Source organism: Doryrhamphus excisus, linkage group LG8, assembly GCF_037039965.1.
Source record: "Doryrhamphus excisus strain RoL-2023G ecotype Guam linkage group LG8, RoL_Dexc_Guam_v1.1, whole genome shotgun sequence".
NCBI classification, from domain to species: Eukaryota; Metazoa; Chordata; class Actinopteri; order Syngnathiformes; family Syngnathidae; genus Doryrhamphus; species Doryrhamphus excisus.
In genome coordinates this window covers 8,401,598-8,420,173 of record NC_136364.1, presented here as the reverse complement: position 1 = coordinate 8,420,173, position 18,576 = coordinate 8,401,598, and the positions used below count along the sequence as shown (strand labels likewise).

The window sequence follows — 18,576 nt, the reverse complement described above, 5'->3', positions numbered from 1 at the left end:
TGGAGTTGCCAATGAACCTAGCATGTTTTTGGAATGTGGGAGGAATCCCACATTCCGCATGCACGGGGAGAACATGCAAACTCCACACAGACATGCCCAAGCTGAGAATCGGACCTACCCAAGTTTTCCCCATCTCCTGACTGTGTGGCCAGCATGCTAACTACTCGACTTTCCTAACATACTGTTTGAGTTTTTATAAATATATAATATATTTATATGTAATATAGTTGGATTTATGCAATGCATTTTCGACATTTTATTACAAAAATTATCAACATGACGTGCTCCCTGTACGTCACGTTTATGTCGGTTTATCTCGGAACCCTTCTCCGACACCTCTGTCTGTTGGACGTATTAAGGAACGGACCGGAAGCTCGTCCTACTGTAAATGGTTCCCGTGCACGTTAAAACAACTTCTGTGCATTACAACCGTCATTGTTGCTTCACATATATTTAATTCAGATAAAATATAATATTTATTCAACCTCCTGGACGTTTTTGCTCATGTCGACCGTCTTTAAAATGAAGGTGAACGTTGTTGTTATTATGTGGCTGTTTAAGGATTTGAAGTGAAGGCAGTCGACACGTTTAAGGTATCTTTCGGTGGAAAGAAACCAGGACCATGGATGTAAATGGGAGGATCTATCGTCGGTCTTGGGACTGGGACAGTCCCCACTGCCGAGCACAACTGGATGACATCTTCTTCCGCCCGAACGACTACATCCAAGCTGGCAGTCCAGAACATAAAGACTTCTGGGCCTTTTTTGACCGCTTCCAGAGGTTTAAGTTAAAGAGAGACATGTGTGGACCCGGTCCCAGCCCTGAAAACAGCAGAGGTAGAGTCCAGTCTGGGTCTTTGGACCTCCCTAAGGAGTATGACGCACGCTACCGTATCAACGTGTCCGTGTGCACCAGAGACATCGAGGAGAGACTTGGAAGATCTCATCCAAACCACAAGCGAGACCCATCAGGTCCAGGTCGTCAGCAGATCTCAGACTTCCGGCTGGCCCTCCTCCATTTCCTGGACTTCAGCCAGAGGCAGAGCTTCAGCAAGCTGGCCAAGCTGCGCCGGGAGCAGAAGAACCTACCCATCTACCAGTACCGAGACCGCATAGTGGAGATGGTGAGGCGGCACCCGGTGGTGGTGGTGGCTGGGGACACAGGATGCGGGAAGTCCACTCAGGTACCCCAGTATCTCCTCTCTGCCGGATTCACAAACATAGCCTGCACCCAGCCCCGGCGTATTGCCTGCATTTCCCTGGCCAAGAGGGTCAGCTATGAAAGTCTCAACCAGTATGGCTCAAAGGTTTGTCCCGGACCACCAAGTCCTTTTTTTTTTTACTTGTAATAGTCATCGTTCAACTTTTTATTTGTCTTATTACTTATGGGCTTCCTGTTCTATGGTTAGCATTACACTTTTCTAATGAAAAAAGCAAAACTTGTCACACTATACCTTTATGATTATATACTGCATATATATATTCTATTATATTATTATACTATTACTATTACTATTACTACTATACTATTATATATTCTATTATTATTACTATTACTATTATTACTATTATTATTATTATTATTCTATTATTATAATATTATATATATTCATAACATTTCTTCATTTTATTCTTCAATCATTGCATTTCCAGTCTAAACATGAGTCAATGTTCTGCCAGGTGGGCTACCAGATCCGCTTTGAGACCACGCGGACCACCGCCACCAAGCTGATCTTCCTGACCGAGGGCCTGCTCCTCAGGCAGATCCAGCAGGAGAAGACGCTGGAGCAGTACCAGGTGCTGATTGTGGACGAGGTGCACGAGCGACACCTCCACTGTGACTTCCTGTTGGGCGTCCTGCGCACCCTGCTGGCCGAGCGCTCCGACTTGCGCCTCATCCTCATGTCGGCCACCATCAACATCAACCTCTTCTCCGACTATTTTGGCGGCGCTCCTGTGTTGCAGGTGCCAGGAAGGCTCTTCCCCATACAGGTGGGCACACCGGAGGAATGGGGGAGGGGGCTCAAATGGTGTCATCCTCTATACCTGTGCATCTATAATGACTCGTCTTTTCAAATGACCCTCTCAGGTGATTTATCAGCCCATCCCCCAGGAGGAGCAGCCGTCCCGCTCGGAGAAGATGGACCCTCGGCCTTACCTGCGCATCCTGCAGGGCATCGATCAGCGCTACCCGCTGGAGGAGCGCGGCGACCTACTCGTTTTTCTCAGCGGTGTGGCCGAGATCGGCACCATCCAGGAGGCGTGTCAAGTTTACGCCACTCACACACAGCGCTGGATCGTGCTGCCGCTGCACAGCACACTTTCCCTGGCTCAGCAGGACAAGGTAGCACTCGTGCAGCTTTGAAACATGATGGTGGAGCGCCCTTAAACGTGTGTCCTGACATCATGGATAGGTGTTCGACATAGCGCCACCCGGTGTCAGGAAGTGTATCATCTCTACCAACATCGCTGAGACATCAGTCACCATCGATGGAGTACGCTTTGTTGTCGACTCGGGTAAGAAAAATACACACTAGTACATTTTTAGACTCATTCACATGGGATTTGTTTTGGGATATTTAGGTTTCATTGCTCAGTGTTACAAGTAGTAGTCATTGTATTTTTTTAAAAGCATTGAGTGTATTCTTATCGGTATTGAATACTAAATATTATAAATAAATTGCGGGCTGCACGGTGGACAAGAGGTTTGCACGTACGCCACACAGTCTAGAGATTGGGAAGACTTGGGTTCGATTCTCTGTTCGATTTTCTGCTTGGCATCTCTGTGTAGAGTTTGCATGTTCATGTGCCCTGTGATTGGCTGGCCACCAGTCCAGGGGGTACCCTGCCTCTCGCCCGAAGACAGCTGGGATAGGCTCCAGCACCCCCCGCGACCCTTGTGAGGAAAAGCGGCATAGAAAATGAATGAATGCATAAATAAATTGCGTTCATTTCATCATAAAATTGCCTGTATAGTAAAAGTTATAGGTGAGCTGTTTGAATATTAAAAATTTGAATATTTAAATATTATAAAATGTCAATATACAGTAATATAAATGTAAAAAATGCATAGTTTTATTTTTTATTTATTTTATATATTTTTTATTATAGAGTATACAATTTCTTATTTGTATTTACTTTATTATTTTTTTATATATTTACTTTTTATTGATTATAAATTTGAATTGTATTACTATTGAAATGTAACCTACGTATATAAAAATCTGCTGTTTTTGAGTATTGTTCAGAATAAATTGCCAAACAACAGTCTTAATGATAAACGTGCTGTTTTCACCATATTCATTCATTCATTCATTCATTTTCTACCGCTTATCCTCACGAGGGTCATGGGGGTGCTGGAGCCTATCCCAGCTGTCTTCGGGCGAGAGGCGGGGTACACCCTGGACTGGTGGCCAGCCAATCACAGGGCACATATAGACAAACAACCATTCACACTCGCATTCATACCTATGGACAATTTGGAGTTGCTGCAGCAATAGTAATAATAATTATTATTATTATATGATATCATACTTGTCGTATCATTATATTATCAGTAATTATCAAATATACCAAATCCAGTTCATAGATATGCAGGATTTATTATTATAGTTTTTACTTTCATTAAATTAGTTAAAAATACTTGACTTTTAATAATGAAAATGTGGTGTATTGTGTTTTTCCCAGGCAAGGTGAAGGAGATGAGTTTTGACCCCAAGGCCAAGATGCAGCGCCTGCAGGAGTTCTGGATCAGCCGAGCCAGCTCAGAGCAAAGGAAAGGTCGAGCCGGCCGCACGGGTCCCGGTGTGTGCTACCGTCTCTACGCCGAGTCCGACTATGATGCCTTTGCTTCCTACCCCGTCCCCGAGATCCACCGGGTGGCACTGGACTCGCTGGTCCTGCAGGTGTGTGTAGAGTACAGCAGTGCTGTGGTTGCACTTTTTACCTGAGTCCGCCGACACGCTTTGCTCCCGCAGATGAAGAGCATGGGACTCGGAGATCCACTTTCTTTCATCTTCATCGATCCTCCTCCCGCTGCCAGCATTCAGACCGCAATTACTTACCTCAAGGAGCAGGGGGCACTGGACCACCGCTGCGAGCTGACCTCTATCGGTACTCTGCTGGCTCAGCTGCCGGTCGACGTCGTCATCGGTATTCTTCCGGAATGTCAAGTTTAGGGTGTGATCAATATCCTGGACACACGTGATGGAGACTCGACTGTGTGTGTTTGCGTGTCCCTCAGGGAAGATGCTTGTGCTGGGCTCCTTGTTCAACCTGGTGGAACCCGTGTTGACGGTGGCCGCCGCCCTCAGCGTCCAGTCGCCATTCCTCCGCAGCTCCCAGCACAACCCTGACTGCACCACCGCTCGCCAGCCCCTTCACTGCAACCAGGGAGACCCCTTCACGCTGCTCAACACCTTCAACGCCTGGGTGGAGGTATCCAGAAACTAATATAACATATAAAAACACCTGCATTATCTAATTAGGAACAAAATCACGTCATCATGTCAGTTTTGAGGTAATAACATCTCAATATGTTGCCATTGGGGTTTGAAAAATATGGCAATTTTCCAAAATTGGAAGCTTTCCACAAAAATGAAGTGAAATTGTTGGGAATGTACCGTAATTGATGGGAAAACACGGAGAGATTGTTTGTCTGGAACTTTTTGCCACATGGTTTTGGTTCCACAACAAACTACTCAGTTCTACTCAGGCGTACCTACTGAAGCGACCTGCGTTTAAACAGGTGAAGGGTGAGCGAGGCGGCGGTTCTAGGAAGTGGTGCCGGAGGCGAGGCCTGGAGGAGCAGCGTCTATACGAGATGGTCAACCTGCGCCGACAATTCAAGGCAAGCCTCTGATGAACTTAAAGTATGCTGATTGGCCACCGTGTTTCATACTGTACCTTTGTGTCGACCAGGAGCTGCTGAGGAGCCACGGCCTGCTGGAAGGCGACGATGATAGCGGCGCCTCGGAGGGCGGCGACCGCCAGCAGCGTCGTGAGCGTCTGACCGAGAGGCGGAAGCTTCATCAGATGAAGAGGGACCACGAGCAGCAAGAGGGCACCAAGCGGAAAGTCCTTCGGATGGAAGAGGGCCAGGAAGGAGAGTTTTCCTCTGGATCCGACATGGAGGAGACGGGGAGACGGAGAAGCAGGAAGAAGACCAAAGAGGAGTCTGGCACCAACGTAGACATCCAGGTGAGACAGGTTTTCATATAACCTCGCCTGTGAGCGGAAAAGATTCCACATTTTTCCTGTGCTCCCCGCCACAGGAAGTGAAATTCAAGCTGCGTCACAACGTGTCGGAGCTTCGTGATGCAGTCAGTGCCAGTCAGGACCTGTCGTCCCGCCAACAAGCGCTCCTCAAGCTGCTGCTGTGTCGGGGGCTCTACCCGCAGCTGGCTCTGCCCGACGAGCACAACGCCACCCGCAAGGACACCGAGCAGGTTCCCACGCTCGGCCTCCATTCCATGAACTGTCCAAGCAATGACGTCATCTTGCATCTACACGCAGGTTTTCCATACCAAGAATAAGCATGGAATCGTCATCCATCCCACCAGCGTGTTTGCCAGCGACCCTGAGGTGTTACATGTGCCTCAGGATGACGTCCGGGACGTGGGTAAGGAACATGTCAAAAACAACACATGTACAGAAACAATCTGATACCAATGTTGACTGATTATCTGTACTGATAATTATCGGACATCCTTACCCATAATATTTTGACTTTATTCTTATAACATCACAACTTTTCCTGCAATGTATTTTTGCAAGAATGACAACTTCATGAGTTGTTTTGTTTGTTTTTCATAATTTAATGGCTTTAAAAAACGTCTACTTTATGCTACCAAAATGATTGCAATTTTGTTCAATATCATTATCATAAATTACGACTTTAACTCATTATTTTTTCCTCTTATTATTTTTATTTTTTTATTTTTCCATTTTTGCTGTTGTTTTTAGTTTTTTTCTTAAGTGATATATTTAGAATGTGCAATGGGCCAATAAAAAAAGAGCCACGGGCTGCACATTGGATAGTCCTGGTATGCAATATGATGTACTACAAAGTGTCTCATCATTGTGGCGCATGCAGGACCAGACAGACGAGACAGCAGCAAACATCAGCTGTTGGCCTTCGTCACCTTGCTGGAGACCAACAGGCCCTACCTCTCCAACTGCGTGCGTGTTCCTGCGCTGCAGGTGAGTCCCATCATGTCAGGAGGACAGCAAAGAGGAAGTCGAGCGTGTTGTGACGTCCGACGCCCCCCCCCCCCTCCAGGCTCTGCTGCTGGTGGCCAACACGGTGGACACCAACGCTGACTGCTCCCGGCTGGTGGTGGACGGCTGGCTGGAGCTGCAGCTGAAGGAGCCGGAGGAGGCTCTCAAAGTGCTCTCCAACGCTCTCAACCTCAGGGCTGAATGGGAGCGCCTCCTGCTGGCCCAGCTCGGGGAGAGCCCCACCGGCGTGTCCCACAAAGCCACGGGCAAGCTGGGCGAGCGTCTGGTCCGCTTCCTGCTCTACAACGAGGTATCAACGCAGACTGGATGCTTCCTGTTTAAAAGATGCCGAGCTTTTTATGTTTGTCATCTTCAGATCAGCTACAGCCTGCAGAGGCTCTCCGCCCTCCAGACCCAGAACCTGTACGTCGGACCTCAGGCCGAGTCGGATGCATGTCTTGGCACAACGGCGGCCGTCAACCCGCTGTTTCCGGGTACTGAAGCCAAACCTGACCCAGTGAAGGGAGGCCTGCGCGTCACCAGCTTCTTCACCTACAACTGTTTAGCCGTGAGTGGACTGATCACACATGTAACGCCCCTCCTCAAGTTTCAGCAGAAAATGTGAAAATGGTGGAGCATGGGTGTCCAAAGCGTGGGCTGGGGGCCATTTTTAGCCAAAGCTTGTTGTGTTTTGTCCAATAAGACAACATAGGGGGGTTTGAATACTCGCTAAGTTGGCAACACCGATCTCTCCTGCTACATCTTATTATTCTCTGGCAGACCAGAGTGTGCGGTGTGTCATGAAGCTAGTTGTGATGCCCTCTATTGTATGGAGTTGGAACGACAGACTGCTTTCACAGTGTTAATGTTCCCGTTAGAATGTGTTTATGACCAAGCGCCAAATGTATCTCTGGTGGTAAACAAATGTATGAGAAACAGCATCTTGGAAAACGTTTGGCCACAGTTTGACCCCAGAACAGATTATTTCTATCTGGTTCCAGCGTTATCAGTAAAGGGAGTATAAAAAGTCAATCAAGTGTGATGCTGGCGTTTCCAGGACTCCAGGGACCTGTACAGCGAGTGCCTGCAGACCTTCTGGAACTGTCCTCACTGTGACCTCCACATGCCACTGACCCCTCTGGAGCGCATGCAGCATGAGACCACCTGCAGGCCGGCAGGAGAACAGCAGGACGAAGGTGGGGAGCCTCTATTTTTTTCTGATGTCTTCTCTCGGCGTCAGCACACATGCTTTATCTTACGTCAAGGGTGTCCTAACTTTCTAACATAGTGAAAAATTTTGTCTTGGCTCTTTTCCCCCATTTTTGTAGTTGCATTTTCAAAGTATGAATATTGATCCAAATATTTTAAGTTGATAATAATGAGTTAATTATTATTATTATTTTTTTATTATTTTGACTTTATTCTGATATTATAAACTTTCCCCCAACCTAATTTTGCACAAAAAAGCCAGCTATAATAATAATCAACTCCGTCGTACAAAAATGTCATCATTCATTCATTCATTCATTTTCTACCGCTTTTCCTCACGAGGGTTGCGGGGGTGCTGCAGCCTATCCCAGGTGTCTTCGGGCGAGAGGCGGGGTACACCCTGGACTGGTCGCCAGCCAATCACAGGGCACATATAGACAAACAACCATTCACACTCACATTCATACCTATGGACAATTTGGAGTCGCCCATTAACCTAGCATGTTTTTGGAATGTGGGAGGAAACCGGAGTAAAATGCCATCATTTTTCCTTAAAATATAATAAAATATCTTCCTTCTTTCTTCTCGTACCTTGGCATCTTGTTCACAAGTTGGCTCTCAATTTACCTGCCGATCTACGTTCCCACATTCACCCTTAGCCATGGCCATGAGCTTTGGGGGTGACCGAAAGGACCAGATCCCCGGTACAAGAGGCCGAAATGAGTTTTCTCTTTAGGGTGGCTGGGCTCTCCCTTAGTGATACGGTGAGAAGCACTGTCATCTGGGTGAAGCTTCGAGTAGAATCGCTGCTCCTCTGCATTGTGAGGAGCCAGATGATGTGGCTTGGGCATCTGGTCAAGATGCCTCTCAGTTGCCTCCTTGGGGAGGTGTTCAGGGCATGTCTGAATGAAGGGAGGTCACAGGGAAGACCCAGGACATGTTGGAGAGACTATGTCTCTCAACTGGCCTGGGAACGCCCCGGGAACTGCCAGGAAGGGCTAGACCAGGGGTCAGCAACCTGCGGCTCCAGAGCCGCATGTGGCTCTTCAGACTCTTTATTGTGTCTCCCTTTGCGATGCTTGAATATTTTTAACACCCGAGTGGGGAAAATGCACGTCTTTTGTAATGAGTTTTAAAAAATCCAACTTTGTCTGAGACCATGAATGCATCCTGAGTGAGTTCTGACTGCTATCCAGTTCAGTACATGAAGAAAAACAAGTAATACTTACCTACAAATCTAAAAAATAAATTCGAGATAATTTAAAAACAGCGGCATGGGAACTTGTTTTTACGTTTACAGTAGTTTACACATACATTTATGTAAGTTTATCTCCAAAACTAGCAAGAGTACTCCAACTCGTCTTTTCTTATCTGAACTACTTTGATACCCCCAAATTCCCTCCAATGTTGTTTTAAACATACTATATGTTTTGCGGCTCCAGGCTATTTTTCTTCAGTGGGCATTGGGTAAAATGGCTCTTTTCATAGTAAAGGTTGCCGACCCCTGGGCTAGACGAAGCAGCCAGGGAGAGGGAAGTCTGGGCTCCCCCACTTAGGCTGCTGTTCCCACGACCCAACCTCTGATAAGCGGAAGAAGATGGGATGCAAGGATGGAAGACTTTTTACCTCATATTTTGACTTGATTGTTTTGGTTGGTATTTTTAGGGGAAGATGGCGGACAGCCAGTCTCGTCGTCGTCCTCCCATTCCAGCCTAAGCAGAGTTTACCACTGCGACGTCTGCAACGAAGACCTGATCCTCACGTCCACGGAGATCCTCAAGCACAAAAGGCAGCACATGTACTCTGCTAAGTAAACCACTCTTATTATTCTGATTACCAGTCTCGTAATAAAGCATTATTTTTGTCATATATCCTGACAGTTCCCTCCTCCCATAAGCGTAAAAATGACAGCAGTGTATAAAATATAGAGAGAGGGTTTAATAATGTTACAAACCCACGATATGTAACACCTCAAAGCAGCACATTGGCACAAAGTCAGAAGTAAGACAGCACGGAAGATTTAAAAACCTGCCTCAAGGGAAAAAAAACTAACCAAAATAACACCAAAATAAAGATCATCAGAATAAATATCTTTATAAATAAATAAACAGGTCATATCTCATTAATTACTTTGAAACTCATAATCATAATAATAAATACGTACATTTGAAAATATGCACATTGGCAGAAATGAAAAAGTAGTGAATACAGAGTTACTTGAAAATCAAAAAGGGATTGATTACTCAAATAAAAAGGCACATTTATTAAGATGTAAGAAGAATGGGGGAAGGGTGGGGGGGGGCCTGGAACACCATCAGTGGAGCGCAAGGAAGGAAGGAAGGAAGTAACAAACGTGTGCACGATGGCTTTACTGCTTTGGTCCATCTGCATCTTCAAGTCAGCGTGTGTGTGTGTGTGTGTGTGTGTGTGCGCACATGTGTGTGTGTGTTAGGAGCGCGAGGATGGGGAATGGCAGTTTTCGATTCCTGGAACAACCTCGTGATAAAGGCTGCTCGTGGTAGTGTTGGGGGGGGGCGTGGCCTAATTGGACACGATACTAAGAGGAAAACGGACTTGAATCATAACTTCCTTCACATGTCCATCTTTAACATTTCCGGTTCATTCATGTTAGGATTCCATCCAATGCCACGGCGGCTCACAATTTGGCGAGAGAACTCTCTTGCGGAGGGTGGAGCTAGACGTTATCTTGCAACTTGCATGTCAGAATGTAATTGGTTGTACAAAAAAACACCATTTTTAAAGTACGGGGCGGGGGATTACATTTTTATCATATAATCCTGTGTTTCCCTACAGGGCTGCAATCTATTTGTGGCAGTCGTGGGGATACATATGCAAATTTGCATGAAAGGTTATACACATTTCTTAATTTTTTGTCAATGTTACAAACAAGACGGAGCTGCCTGTGAGTGCTTTTAGATGGGACGGGGGCCGCAGGAGCACTCACGACTACAAAAAATCTATAGGGGTTGGATTACTCGCTAAATACAGTCATCCCTTGTTATATCACGGTTGGAACATCTCCCTCATTATAATAATAATATCATTATTATTATGGCTGTTTTGTGGGGGACTATGGCCTATTATTAGTCAAAAATATTGAAAGACAAGTTATATGTAGTATTGTCACTAAGCATCAGTAATCTTAGACATGAGGTTAGATGACAGTACTGTTCACACTGCATGGAGACTGGCTACTGAGCCATGGCTGTTATCAAGCTGAAAACAAGGTTTCTCCTCTCATTCTGTGTGGAAGTGGTCCTTCTTCCCCAACAACATTTGAAAGACTTTAGAATAAGTCAATTGGAGAGGATAACTAGTTAGTTTTGTCCATGCAGTGATCCTGTAGCCTGCACAATGTGATGTAAAAAAATAATAATTAGTGAAAAGTGACTATAAGGGTGTTATTTCATGACTACAGGGCTCTAATAATGTTAAAACCTGTATTTAGAACGCCATAAACATGTTTTCTATGCTCTAACTGTGGAAATATTCTGTTTATTAATATTCATGAAAATTTGCAGGTGGATCTGGAACCAATTGCCCGTGATAAACTAGGGATTACCGTATTGCAACAAAGTTGTTAGCTTGGCAACACTGATCCTGCTTGGTCTTCTTATTATATATTACGCTATGATGTTGTGTTGTTAAAGACGCTAGCGCAGATATTAACTGATCTGAACCCTACAGTAAATATACACTACCAGTCAAACCATTGGAGACACTTTCTCATTGAAAAGCGTCGAAAAATGTCTCCAAACTTTTGACAGGTCATGTCTCTGTTGTATTTTGGGAAGGAGCCGGCGAAAAGTCTTGAATTTTGTTATTAAGCTATACTTAAGACGGGGCTGTTGAAGGATTCCGATTCCAACACAAAAAACAGAAAATCATCACGCGAGAATAGCCAGGAATGTTACGACTCAGCAAAATGTGAAGGGTGGCGGTTTTGAAATTTAAAGCAGCAGCTTCAAGTCTCTTTCGCTTTCTAGTTCACGTTTCCCCATGAGCACGCCGCCGCTGCCGCCGCCCCTATTTACCAGCTGCTTTGTCGGGTACGCCTGCACAATGTGTAGCTACAGCTGTATGGAACATGATAATGCTCACTTTTGTTTCAGATGACGTTAGATTGGGCAGGCGTACCTAATGTTGCGTCCCCTTGCTCCTGCTCCCAGTAAGACAACAGCATTCACTTAGTCATCACCTTAGATGAGCCTCACGTTGACATACAAAAATACTCTTTAAATACATTGTTCATTGCACTTTTTCCTCCACAGATTAGTTAGTCGGATTTGTTTTTCTTTGGGGGTTGTGATGGGGGGACGGGGTGGGTGATGAAAGGATGTGAAGTTGTTAATTCTCCATTCCTTGAACCTACGGTTACAAAGCACCATCACGTCAAGTCTAGTGGTTGTCATTGCAACTTCCCTTACTGATAATTGTCCCTTTGCGTTTGGTGGAGACGTAGTCTCCGAGGCCGCTCTCTCTCGTCCCTCCTTTAGCTAGCGGACGTGTGGCGGGGCGGCGCGTGAGGTAAAGTTTGGAGGTAAAGGGTGATGTCTGCTCATCTGACCACGGATGACGCAGGCTAACACTAAACAGTTAACGTTTTCCCCTCCAGTGAGTGTGTGGTAGCGTGTGTCTGACATGTAGTAAAATAGACCAATCACCTCAACAATCTCTTTTTTTGTCTTTTTCTTTCTAAACGGACATTTCAAACACATCATGGTTACCCACCCTCGTTCTTTGCATTAAGTCTCTGCTCGCTAACTCTACATTAGCGGGGAATCCACAATAAAGGCTCCATGCGGTGCCACAGAACCTGGTCCTGGAGCCTCTTCAACGGGCGTGGACAAGTCCAGAAGGCCCCGGGTTGAGAAGAGAAAGAGCGGAATGCAGTTGGAAGGCTGTGAGGGCTTCGGAGGGTCTTCCAGGCTCCGCCCCTCTCTGAGAGAGCCCTCCCGGCCCGAGCCTGGTCTCATCGGACCGCCTTGTGCTTCCCCCCGCAGCAGCCACACCTCTCACCGCAGCGCAGGCAGGCGCGCAGAGGCAGGTAGCAGCACATGCAGGGCACAAAGAGCGACAGGGCCACGAGGGCCAACCAGCGGGCACAGCAGAGGGGGTGCGGGTTGCCCCCCATGGAGTCATCACACGAGCACGGCTCCCAGAACTCCCCCTCAGAGTCCGACATGCAGTGGTAGAGCAGGCTCTCTGCACACCACACACAGGTCCACTGGCGCAGGCAGTGCAGGGCCGGGTCCGGGGCATCCCTGCAGCGACCCCGCCCGTTTTCCGAGGCGCTGAACACAGAGCGGCAGTACACACAGCGGGACGAGCACGATGACGACGCCTGAGGACATGGGCTGTCGTCATCGGGGGAGATGGCCCCTGGGTCCACTCCGGACCCTCCTCCCCTTTTACGAGTCCGCGATCGAGGCGTTGCCAGGGAAGTGTGTATGCAGCAGGGCGACGGGGAGCCTTTGCCGGTCTCCTGGGGGGAGCCGGCCCCTGAGGACACGCCGGACACAGCATTGGGGATGGACATGCAGGTGGGCGAGGATGAGGACAGACGCTGGGCGGCCTTGCTGTCCAAACTTACAGTGACGTCGCAGCCGGCCGTCCCCACACTGGACAGCTCCTTCTCAAAGCGGACCACGCACAGCTCTGACTTGTCCTGGTGACTTACCCCACCGCCCACCACCACGCCCCCGGTCAGCCCACCGACCATAGTCCTGGTGGCTCCGGCTCTCCGATAGTCCTCATACCCTCTGGACCCCCACAGGTCCTTGCAGGGATCTACGCTGCGTAGATCCCCCTCTTCCAACAAGGAGATGGTGGGCGAGAGGGGGGACAGAGGCGACGAGGTCGGGGGGCCCGCTGGAGGGGATGGAGGAGCAGGTGGTGGGGGTGGTGGCGCTGGGGTGTTCAAAACATTTGCCGGGGTGGTCATTTGCGAGAGCTGGTGCTGTCCCGGCCTGGTGTGGATCTGCAGAGACGGTGTAGAGTTACAGAGTCAGGAACGGCATGTCTCGCTGAGGCCGACTTTTATTTCACATCTCAAATTTCATCCAAGCAGAGGTCACTTTCATCTTAATTTGACTTCCTGCACAAGCGGACTAAAGACTTTAACGTGGGAAGGACTCATACAAGACAGATCCCGACCCTTAAATTGGTTCCCACCATGCTCATTTCAGTACGGGGCAAGATTTCCTTGTACTTCTATTGTCAAAAGCGGCGAATGCAGCGAAAGTCGCCATTTAAACAATACCCCTTAATAGCCCCCTTTGTTGGGGCACCAGCCAACCATTCCAAACCCGACTTTGACCACTCAAACATTATCGCACCTGAGCAGGCGTCTGCGTGGTTCCGCCGGATCCAAAACTGAACTCCTCAGTCCGCACGAAGCAGGTGGCGGATGACTCGCTAGTCACTATGGTGATGGGTTTGGGGAGCATCTCCTTCCTGCTGTTGGATGACGACTCACTTCCTGTATGGGACTGGCAGAGGCCGCAGATCATTAACCATGATTCGACAATCCACAATCTCAGGCATTCAATGGCTTGTTGTACCGTACCATATGACAGTTTGGGAACATGTCTGTTCCTTGTTGGTGCCACGGCCCTGTGTTTGGTAGGGATAGACTCCTACTGTGTCCTAGTACAAGATCCAAAACCCTGTCTCCGGGTTGCTGCCTTTTGTACATGGAATACTCAAGTGTAGTTATACCAGGATATGAACTGACTTATTGCTGCTTGTTCCTTTTTATGGGTTTTTACGGTTTTGAACATACCCATTGGTTTTTTAGCCATGAAACAAGTCAAAACGGTACCACTGGAGTCCAATATTTAGCCCTCTGCGGTACATTAACAAAGACTTGACTCCTAGTAGTCCTCTTTTCAATTGTACAAGGTCTTAAACCTTGTCCCTGAGTTGATTTCTTTTGAATGTTTTACTTAAACACCCTTGACATTTGACTGTTTTTGTGAACGTGTTGTACCTCGAAAAGGTCAACGTTTTTACTTGCGATGCTACATAATGTAGTTGTACCAGGAAAGGCATTGATTCTTGTTGTACCTTTAGGGGTGAAATGAGGGAACATACCAGTGTCTTTTTGGACATGGGAACAGTTATCTTAGAGTCTAGTATTTAGCCACCGATTAACTGAAAGAGGACATATTCTGCTAATTTTTCGGCCCTTTGCATTGAGTTGTGGACTCCTATAGAGCAGCTACACACAATAACCAGCACAAAAAGTTCTTCCAGAATCTGCACCTATTCAGCTATATTTCTTTGGATTTTGTGGTTCCTGTGAAAACGGTCTGTTTGAATGTATTACACCCAGGCACCAGCCACTCTTCTGTGGTTGGTCACGCTCCCGAGTGCATAGAAAGAGTTCCGGTTTGTGCCGCTAACTTTATAAGAGTTGATAATAAACGTTGACTTATCTTTTTTAAATGTCTGCTTTTAACACACAGCCATACTGTATATGTGTTGGATCCTGAATCTGACCCGGAAGTAGAAACTGGACAGTCCAAAGTTTCTCAAGAAAAGAAGTTACTTCAAGCCATCTCTCAATGGTAAGTAGCTTTAGCATTTTAGTGTTAGGTTTTCTACAGCATCAGTAACGTGAAATGTGTTTTGTGGGACTACCAGTGTGTAAGTCAGGTTAGAGCCACTAATTGTGGTGGGAAAAGGCTATTAGCAACCCAGCTTCCTGTATGCTATAATGCTACACAGACAAGCGCTTTTGCTCCGTGACTTACACAAAATAAACACAGTTAGGACATGGATAAACTGTTACTTGCTCTTCTGACTTTTCTACACGACCAAGTAATGTTGGAAAGGCGTTTATGGGCTAGTCCAGCTGGATACTGGCCCATGTTCACAAAACAGTCCAGTCTCAAAGTCCATTGACAGATTAAAATGCATTTCTTTTTCTGGTAGGGAATCAGGAACTCCAACCACTTGTTCCTGATGGTGGAATCTTTAGGAATTGTAAACAAATGTGGCTTTCCCTTTCGAGGCATTGCCAGCAAGTAAACAGCAGAGCAGCACTTGGGGGAAAGGCAGAGAGATTATATATAAGGAACTCTGTCGCTCTGTGACATCACAAAGGGGCAGTTTTACCACGCCTTTTGAAACCGAGCTTTTTGAGCCATCCCAAACTTCTTTCAGGGCTCACTTCCAAATTCACAAACCTCATTATCTGAAAGTTTGGCGTTGTTTAACACGAGAAACAACATTCTAACTACATTTATAAGTCAGAAAAGTGGGGAAAGTATATATAGATCCACTTTAAGGGTCAGTTAGTTTCATTTTAGGTCCAAGACCTGGTCCCTGGGTTGCTAGCTTTGAATGTTCTACTTGTATACCCCATCCATTATGCTGGACTATGACTATGACTTTTATACCCTTGATATTTTTACAGTTTGGAAACATCTTGGTGTCTTTTTTTACCAATGGTTATATTGGAGTTGTGGGAACCCCGGCCTGCCCACAGGGAGAGACTCCTGACACACTCCCGTTTCAAGATCCAAAACCGTGTTGCTTGGCTGTTACCTTTTGTACACTTGACTTTTCCACTTTGGGAACATAGTTGTATCTTTTAGGACCTGGAAGTGGTACAGTTTCCCTCGAGGCTAAGAGACCGGGACAGAAACTGAGACTGGGACAGAAACTGACCACTAGGTTGAATCACAAACAGGTGCACTCACAGCTTGGCCGTCATCTTCAGTGTCTGCCTCCTCCGGCGTGGACGACGAGGGCGAGTCGGAGCCTGAAAGACATCAGAGGGGAACGTTTAGGCCGTCCTACTTGTTCTCCACAAGAGATTTTCCTGCGCACCTCGGTCCAGCTTGTCCAGGATGGCCTGCAGACCCTTCTCAAAGGAGATGGCATCAGCGGGACTCTGGAAGGTGAGGCCAAACTTGCGTTCGTCCACTCGCCAGTGATGAAAGATGGGGTTGACCTTGTTGTAGACCAGCCCCCTCTGGACGGCGCACTCCAGTACCGGCTGGAGACACAACGAGACCCCCGTGCCGCACCGGGAGTGAGTTGACAAGTAGCGGTGCTATCGTGACCCCCCCCCCCCCCCCCCCCACCCGCCCATCCCTGCCAGCCACCCCCAAGTAAGTAAAACCACCCAGACATTTTCTTCCACTCACCGCCCGGTCTCGCAGCCGCTCCCCGCGTATGATGTGCTCTCTCCGCCCCCGGCCGTTGTTGCTCCGCCCCTTGCATATGACCACGTGACTGAGGCCGCCACCCCCGAGTGGCACCCAACCGCCGCTGGAGTCGTCACGTGTCATCACCACCGCGCGAACACGCACGCTGGCGCGGGAAGGAAGATGAAGGAAAAGGAGAACCACGTTAGCGTGCGTGAGGGGGTGGATCAACGTGCGTGGAAGAAGAAAAAAAAACATCCTCGCTTGGTGTAAGGGGGAAAAAAAGAGAAGAGATTAAACAGAAGAGGAGGAGGAGGAAGAATGAGCCGTTCCCACACATCAATGAACGCGCCCGTCCGTTCGCGTGCACGTTTTGGCCAATGTGCACACTCAAACATCGCGATAATTCCACCAGACGACGTTCCCCCCCCTCCCTCCCTCCCGCCTTCTCTCTCTCTCCATCCCGCCCCATTAACACCAGCAGACATATATGTTGTTTTTTATGAATGGGATGGAACCAGGCGGGGTTCGACTGGCCTCACATGAGCACACTTTGGTTCCAACGACAAATATAATAACGCAATGGGATGAAGACGCGTGAGTGGGTGAGGATGAAGCAGGGAGGGTGGGTTGATGGGGGGGAGGGGGGTCCTATGAGGGAGAAAAGGAAGGAGGAGGGCTGAAGAGGGAGGAAAAAAAATCACATTTCATTCATAAAGTTTGCCTTTAAAAAAATCATAATGAAAGCCTGAGACACGTTGATAAAAATCACGACGCCTCGTCTTGAATGGCGCGATGCTGCCCCCCACTTCCTCCCCCCTCCCCTCCTCCTAACTCGCCATATTTTGTCTTTTTTTGAACACATACATGCATTTGCCACAGCAGATTGCGGTTCACGTAGCTCATCTGCCGCCGCCGCTGCTGCGCTTTCGTGACGTTTAATGTTATTAATGGAGCAGTCACGTGTTAGGAGGCTTTAACGTTGATGATGATGGTGATGGTGCACCACTGGCTGGTCAGCGTCCATCACTGCTGGCGTGCATGTTAGTGATGATGGTGACGGGGAGGAGAATAAAATGTCAGGACTTACTCGCCCTCCATGGCTGGCCGTCGCCCGCCGCTTGCAGCAGGAGCCCACCCCGGGCTCACCTCGCTCTCTTGTCAGCCTCCTGTCAGCAAACGCACGCCGATGTGGCTCACATTCTCCCCGCATCCGCGCTCCTCTCGCCCCGCTCTCTCCTCCTCCTCCTCCTCCTCGTCGTCTTCGTCTCAGTCCCCCCCTCGCCCGACCCGGCCCGGCCCGGCTCGGCCTGGCTCAGCCCACCTCGGTGTCGTCTCGGTGGATCAGGACAGGCTCGAGGTTGCAGCAGCCATTTTCCGCTGGCAGCATCCTCCCTCCCTCCATCCCTCCCCCCGCCCCCTCCCCTCCCGCCGTCGTCACCGTCCTCGCTCGCATCGCATCCTCTCTCTACCTGCGCTAATCATTGACAGGCTCGTACACGCGGCGCGGCCATGTGATGGGAATGTAGTGTGCGTTGTATGCAACGGAAATATCCCTGCATCGTTTTAAGGCTTTTTCCCGCCTTCCTCTTGAGCATGTGACTGCTGCTGTCAAAAAAAGCACGAGGTAGCTTTCAGCACCACGGAGAGCAACCAGCAAGCACCCCCCCCCTCCCCTTAAGTGCAGAAAAATGGACCTTCATGCTGGAGTTGCTACAAGGTGGCTTTTTCATCCTTACTTTACATTCCCATATTTAAAGGGGACCTGTTATGCACATTTTTTGGGTCCTTTGTATTCACTTTGTATTCATAACCAGCACAGAAAGCTTTCTAGATCTTCCAGAATCTGCACCTTTTCCAGCTGTATTTCCTTGGATTTCGTGGTGCCCGCAAAAACCGTCTGTTTTAATTTATTCCACCCACAGCCCGCCTCCTGGCATGCCCACTCCACAGTGGTTGGTCACACTTCC

General features: G+C 48.0%; 2 protein-coding genes across 3 annotated transcripts; one reads left to right on the top strand and one right to left on the bottom strand.

The window, feature by feature from the left end:
- The first annotated feature begins 372 nt into the window (after nucleotides 1-372).
- Nucleotides 373-9,720, top strand: dhx34 (DEAH (Asp-Glu-Ala-His) box polypeptide 34). Its single transcript, XM_058080354.2, has 16 exons — nucleotides 373-1,306; nucleotides 1,680-1,991; nucleotides 2,089-2,343; nucleotides 2,414-2,516; nucleotides 3,687-3,904; nucleotides 3,977-4,151; nucleotides 4,243-4,436; nucleotides 4,747-4,848; nucleotides 4,920-5,198; nucleotides 5,273-5,446; nucleotides 5,514-5,619; nucleotides 6,094-6,200; nucleotides 6,280-6,528; nucleotides 6,595-6,786; nucleotides 7,276-7,414; nucleotides 9,093-9,720. The coding sequence occupies exons 1-16, from the start codon at nucleotides 623-625 to the stop codon at nucleotides 9,239-9,241; spliced, it is 3,438 nt and encodes a 1,145-aa protein (XP_057936337.2). The 5' UTR covers nucleotides 373-622; the 3' UTR covers nucleotides 9,242-9,720.
- Nucleotides 9,346-18,018, bottom strand: spred3 (sprouty related EVH1 domain containing 3). 2 transcript variants are annotated; one of them, XM_078792728.1, is made up of 7 exons: nucleotides 17,697-18,018; nucleotides 16,607-16,772; nucleotides 16,287-16,455; nucleotides 16,157-16,218; nucleotides 13,787-13,939; nucleotides 13,042-13,428; nucleotides 9,346-12,950 (listed from the first exon to the last, which is right to left on the bottom strand). In XM_078792728.1, the coding sequence occupies exons 1-7, from the start codon at nucleotides 17,705-17,707 to the stop codon at nucleotides 12,282-12,284; spliced, it is 1,617 nt and encodes a 538-aa protein (XP_078648854.1). In that variant the 5' UTR covers nucleotides 17,708-18,018; the 3' UTR covers nucleotides 9,346-12,281. The 2 variants fall into 2 exon arrangements, with proteins under 2 accessions (XP_078648854.1, XP_057936338.2); XM_058080355.2 differs by having other exon boundaries at nucleotides 9,346-13,428.
- Between the last annotated feature and the right edge of the window lie 558 nt (nucleotides 18,019-18,576).

What these genes read in the sequence shown, in the direction of transcription:
- dhx34 (XM_058080354.2), top strand. Translation starts at nt 623, where the DNA reads ATGGATGTAAATGGGAGGATCTATCGTCGGTCTTGGGACTGGGACAGT. An exon ending in CCTTCAACGCCTGGGTGGAG is followed by an intron (nt 4,437 to 4,746) that starts GTATCCAGAAAC and finishes GCGTTTAAACAG; the next exon opens with GTGAAGGGTGAGCGAGGCGG. An exon ending in TCACCTACAACTGTTTAGCC is followed by an intron (nt 6,787 to 7,275) that starts GTGAGTGGACTG and finishes TGGCGTTTCCAG; the next exon opens with GACTCCAGGGACCTGTACAG.
- spred3 (XM_078792728.1), bottom strand. An exon ending in CTGAAGATGACGGCCAAGCT is followed by an intron (nt 13,940 to 16,156) that starts GTGAGTGCACCT and finishes GGCCTCTGCCAG; the next exon opens with TCCCATACAGGAAGTGAGTC. An exon ending in CCACGCAGACGCCTGCTCAG is followed by an intron (nt 13,429 to 13,786) that starts GTGCGATAATGT and finishes CCGTCTCTGCAG; the next exon opens with ATCCACACCAGGCCGGGACA.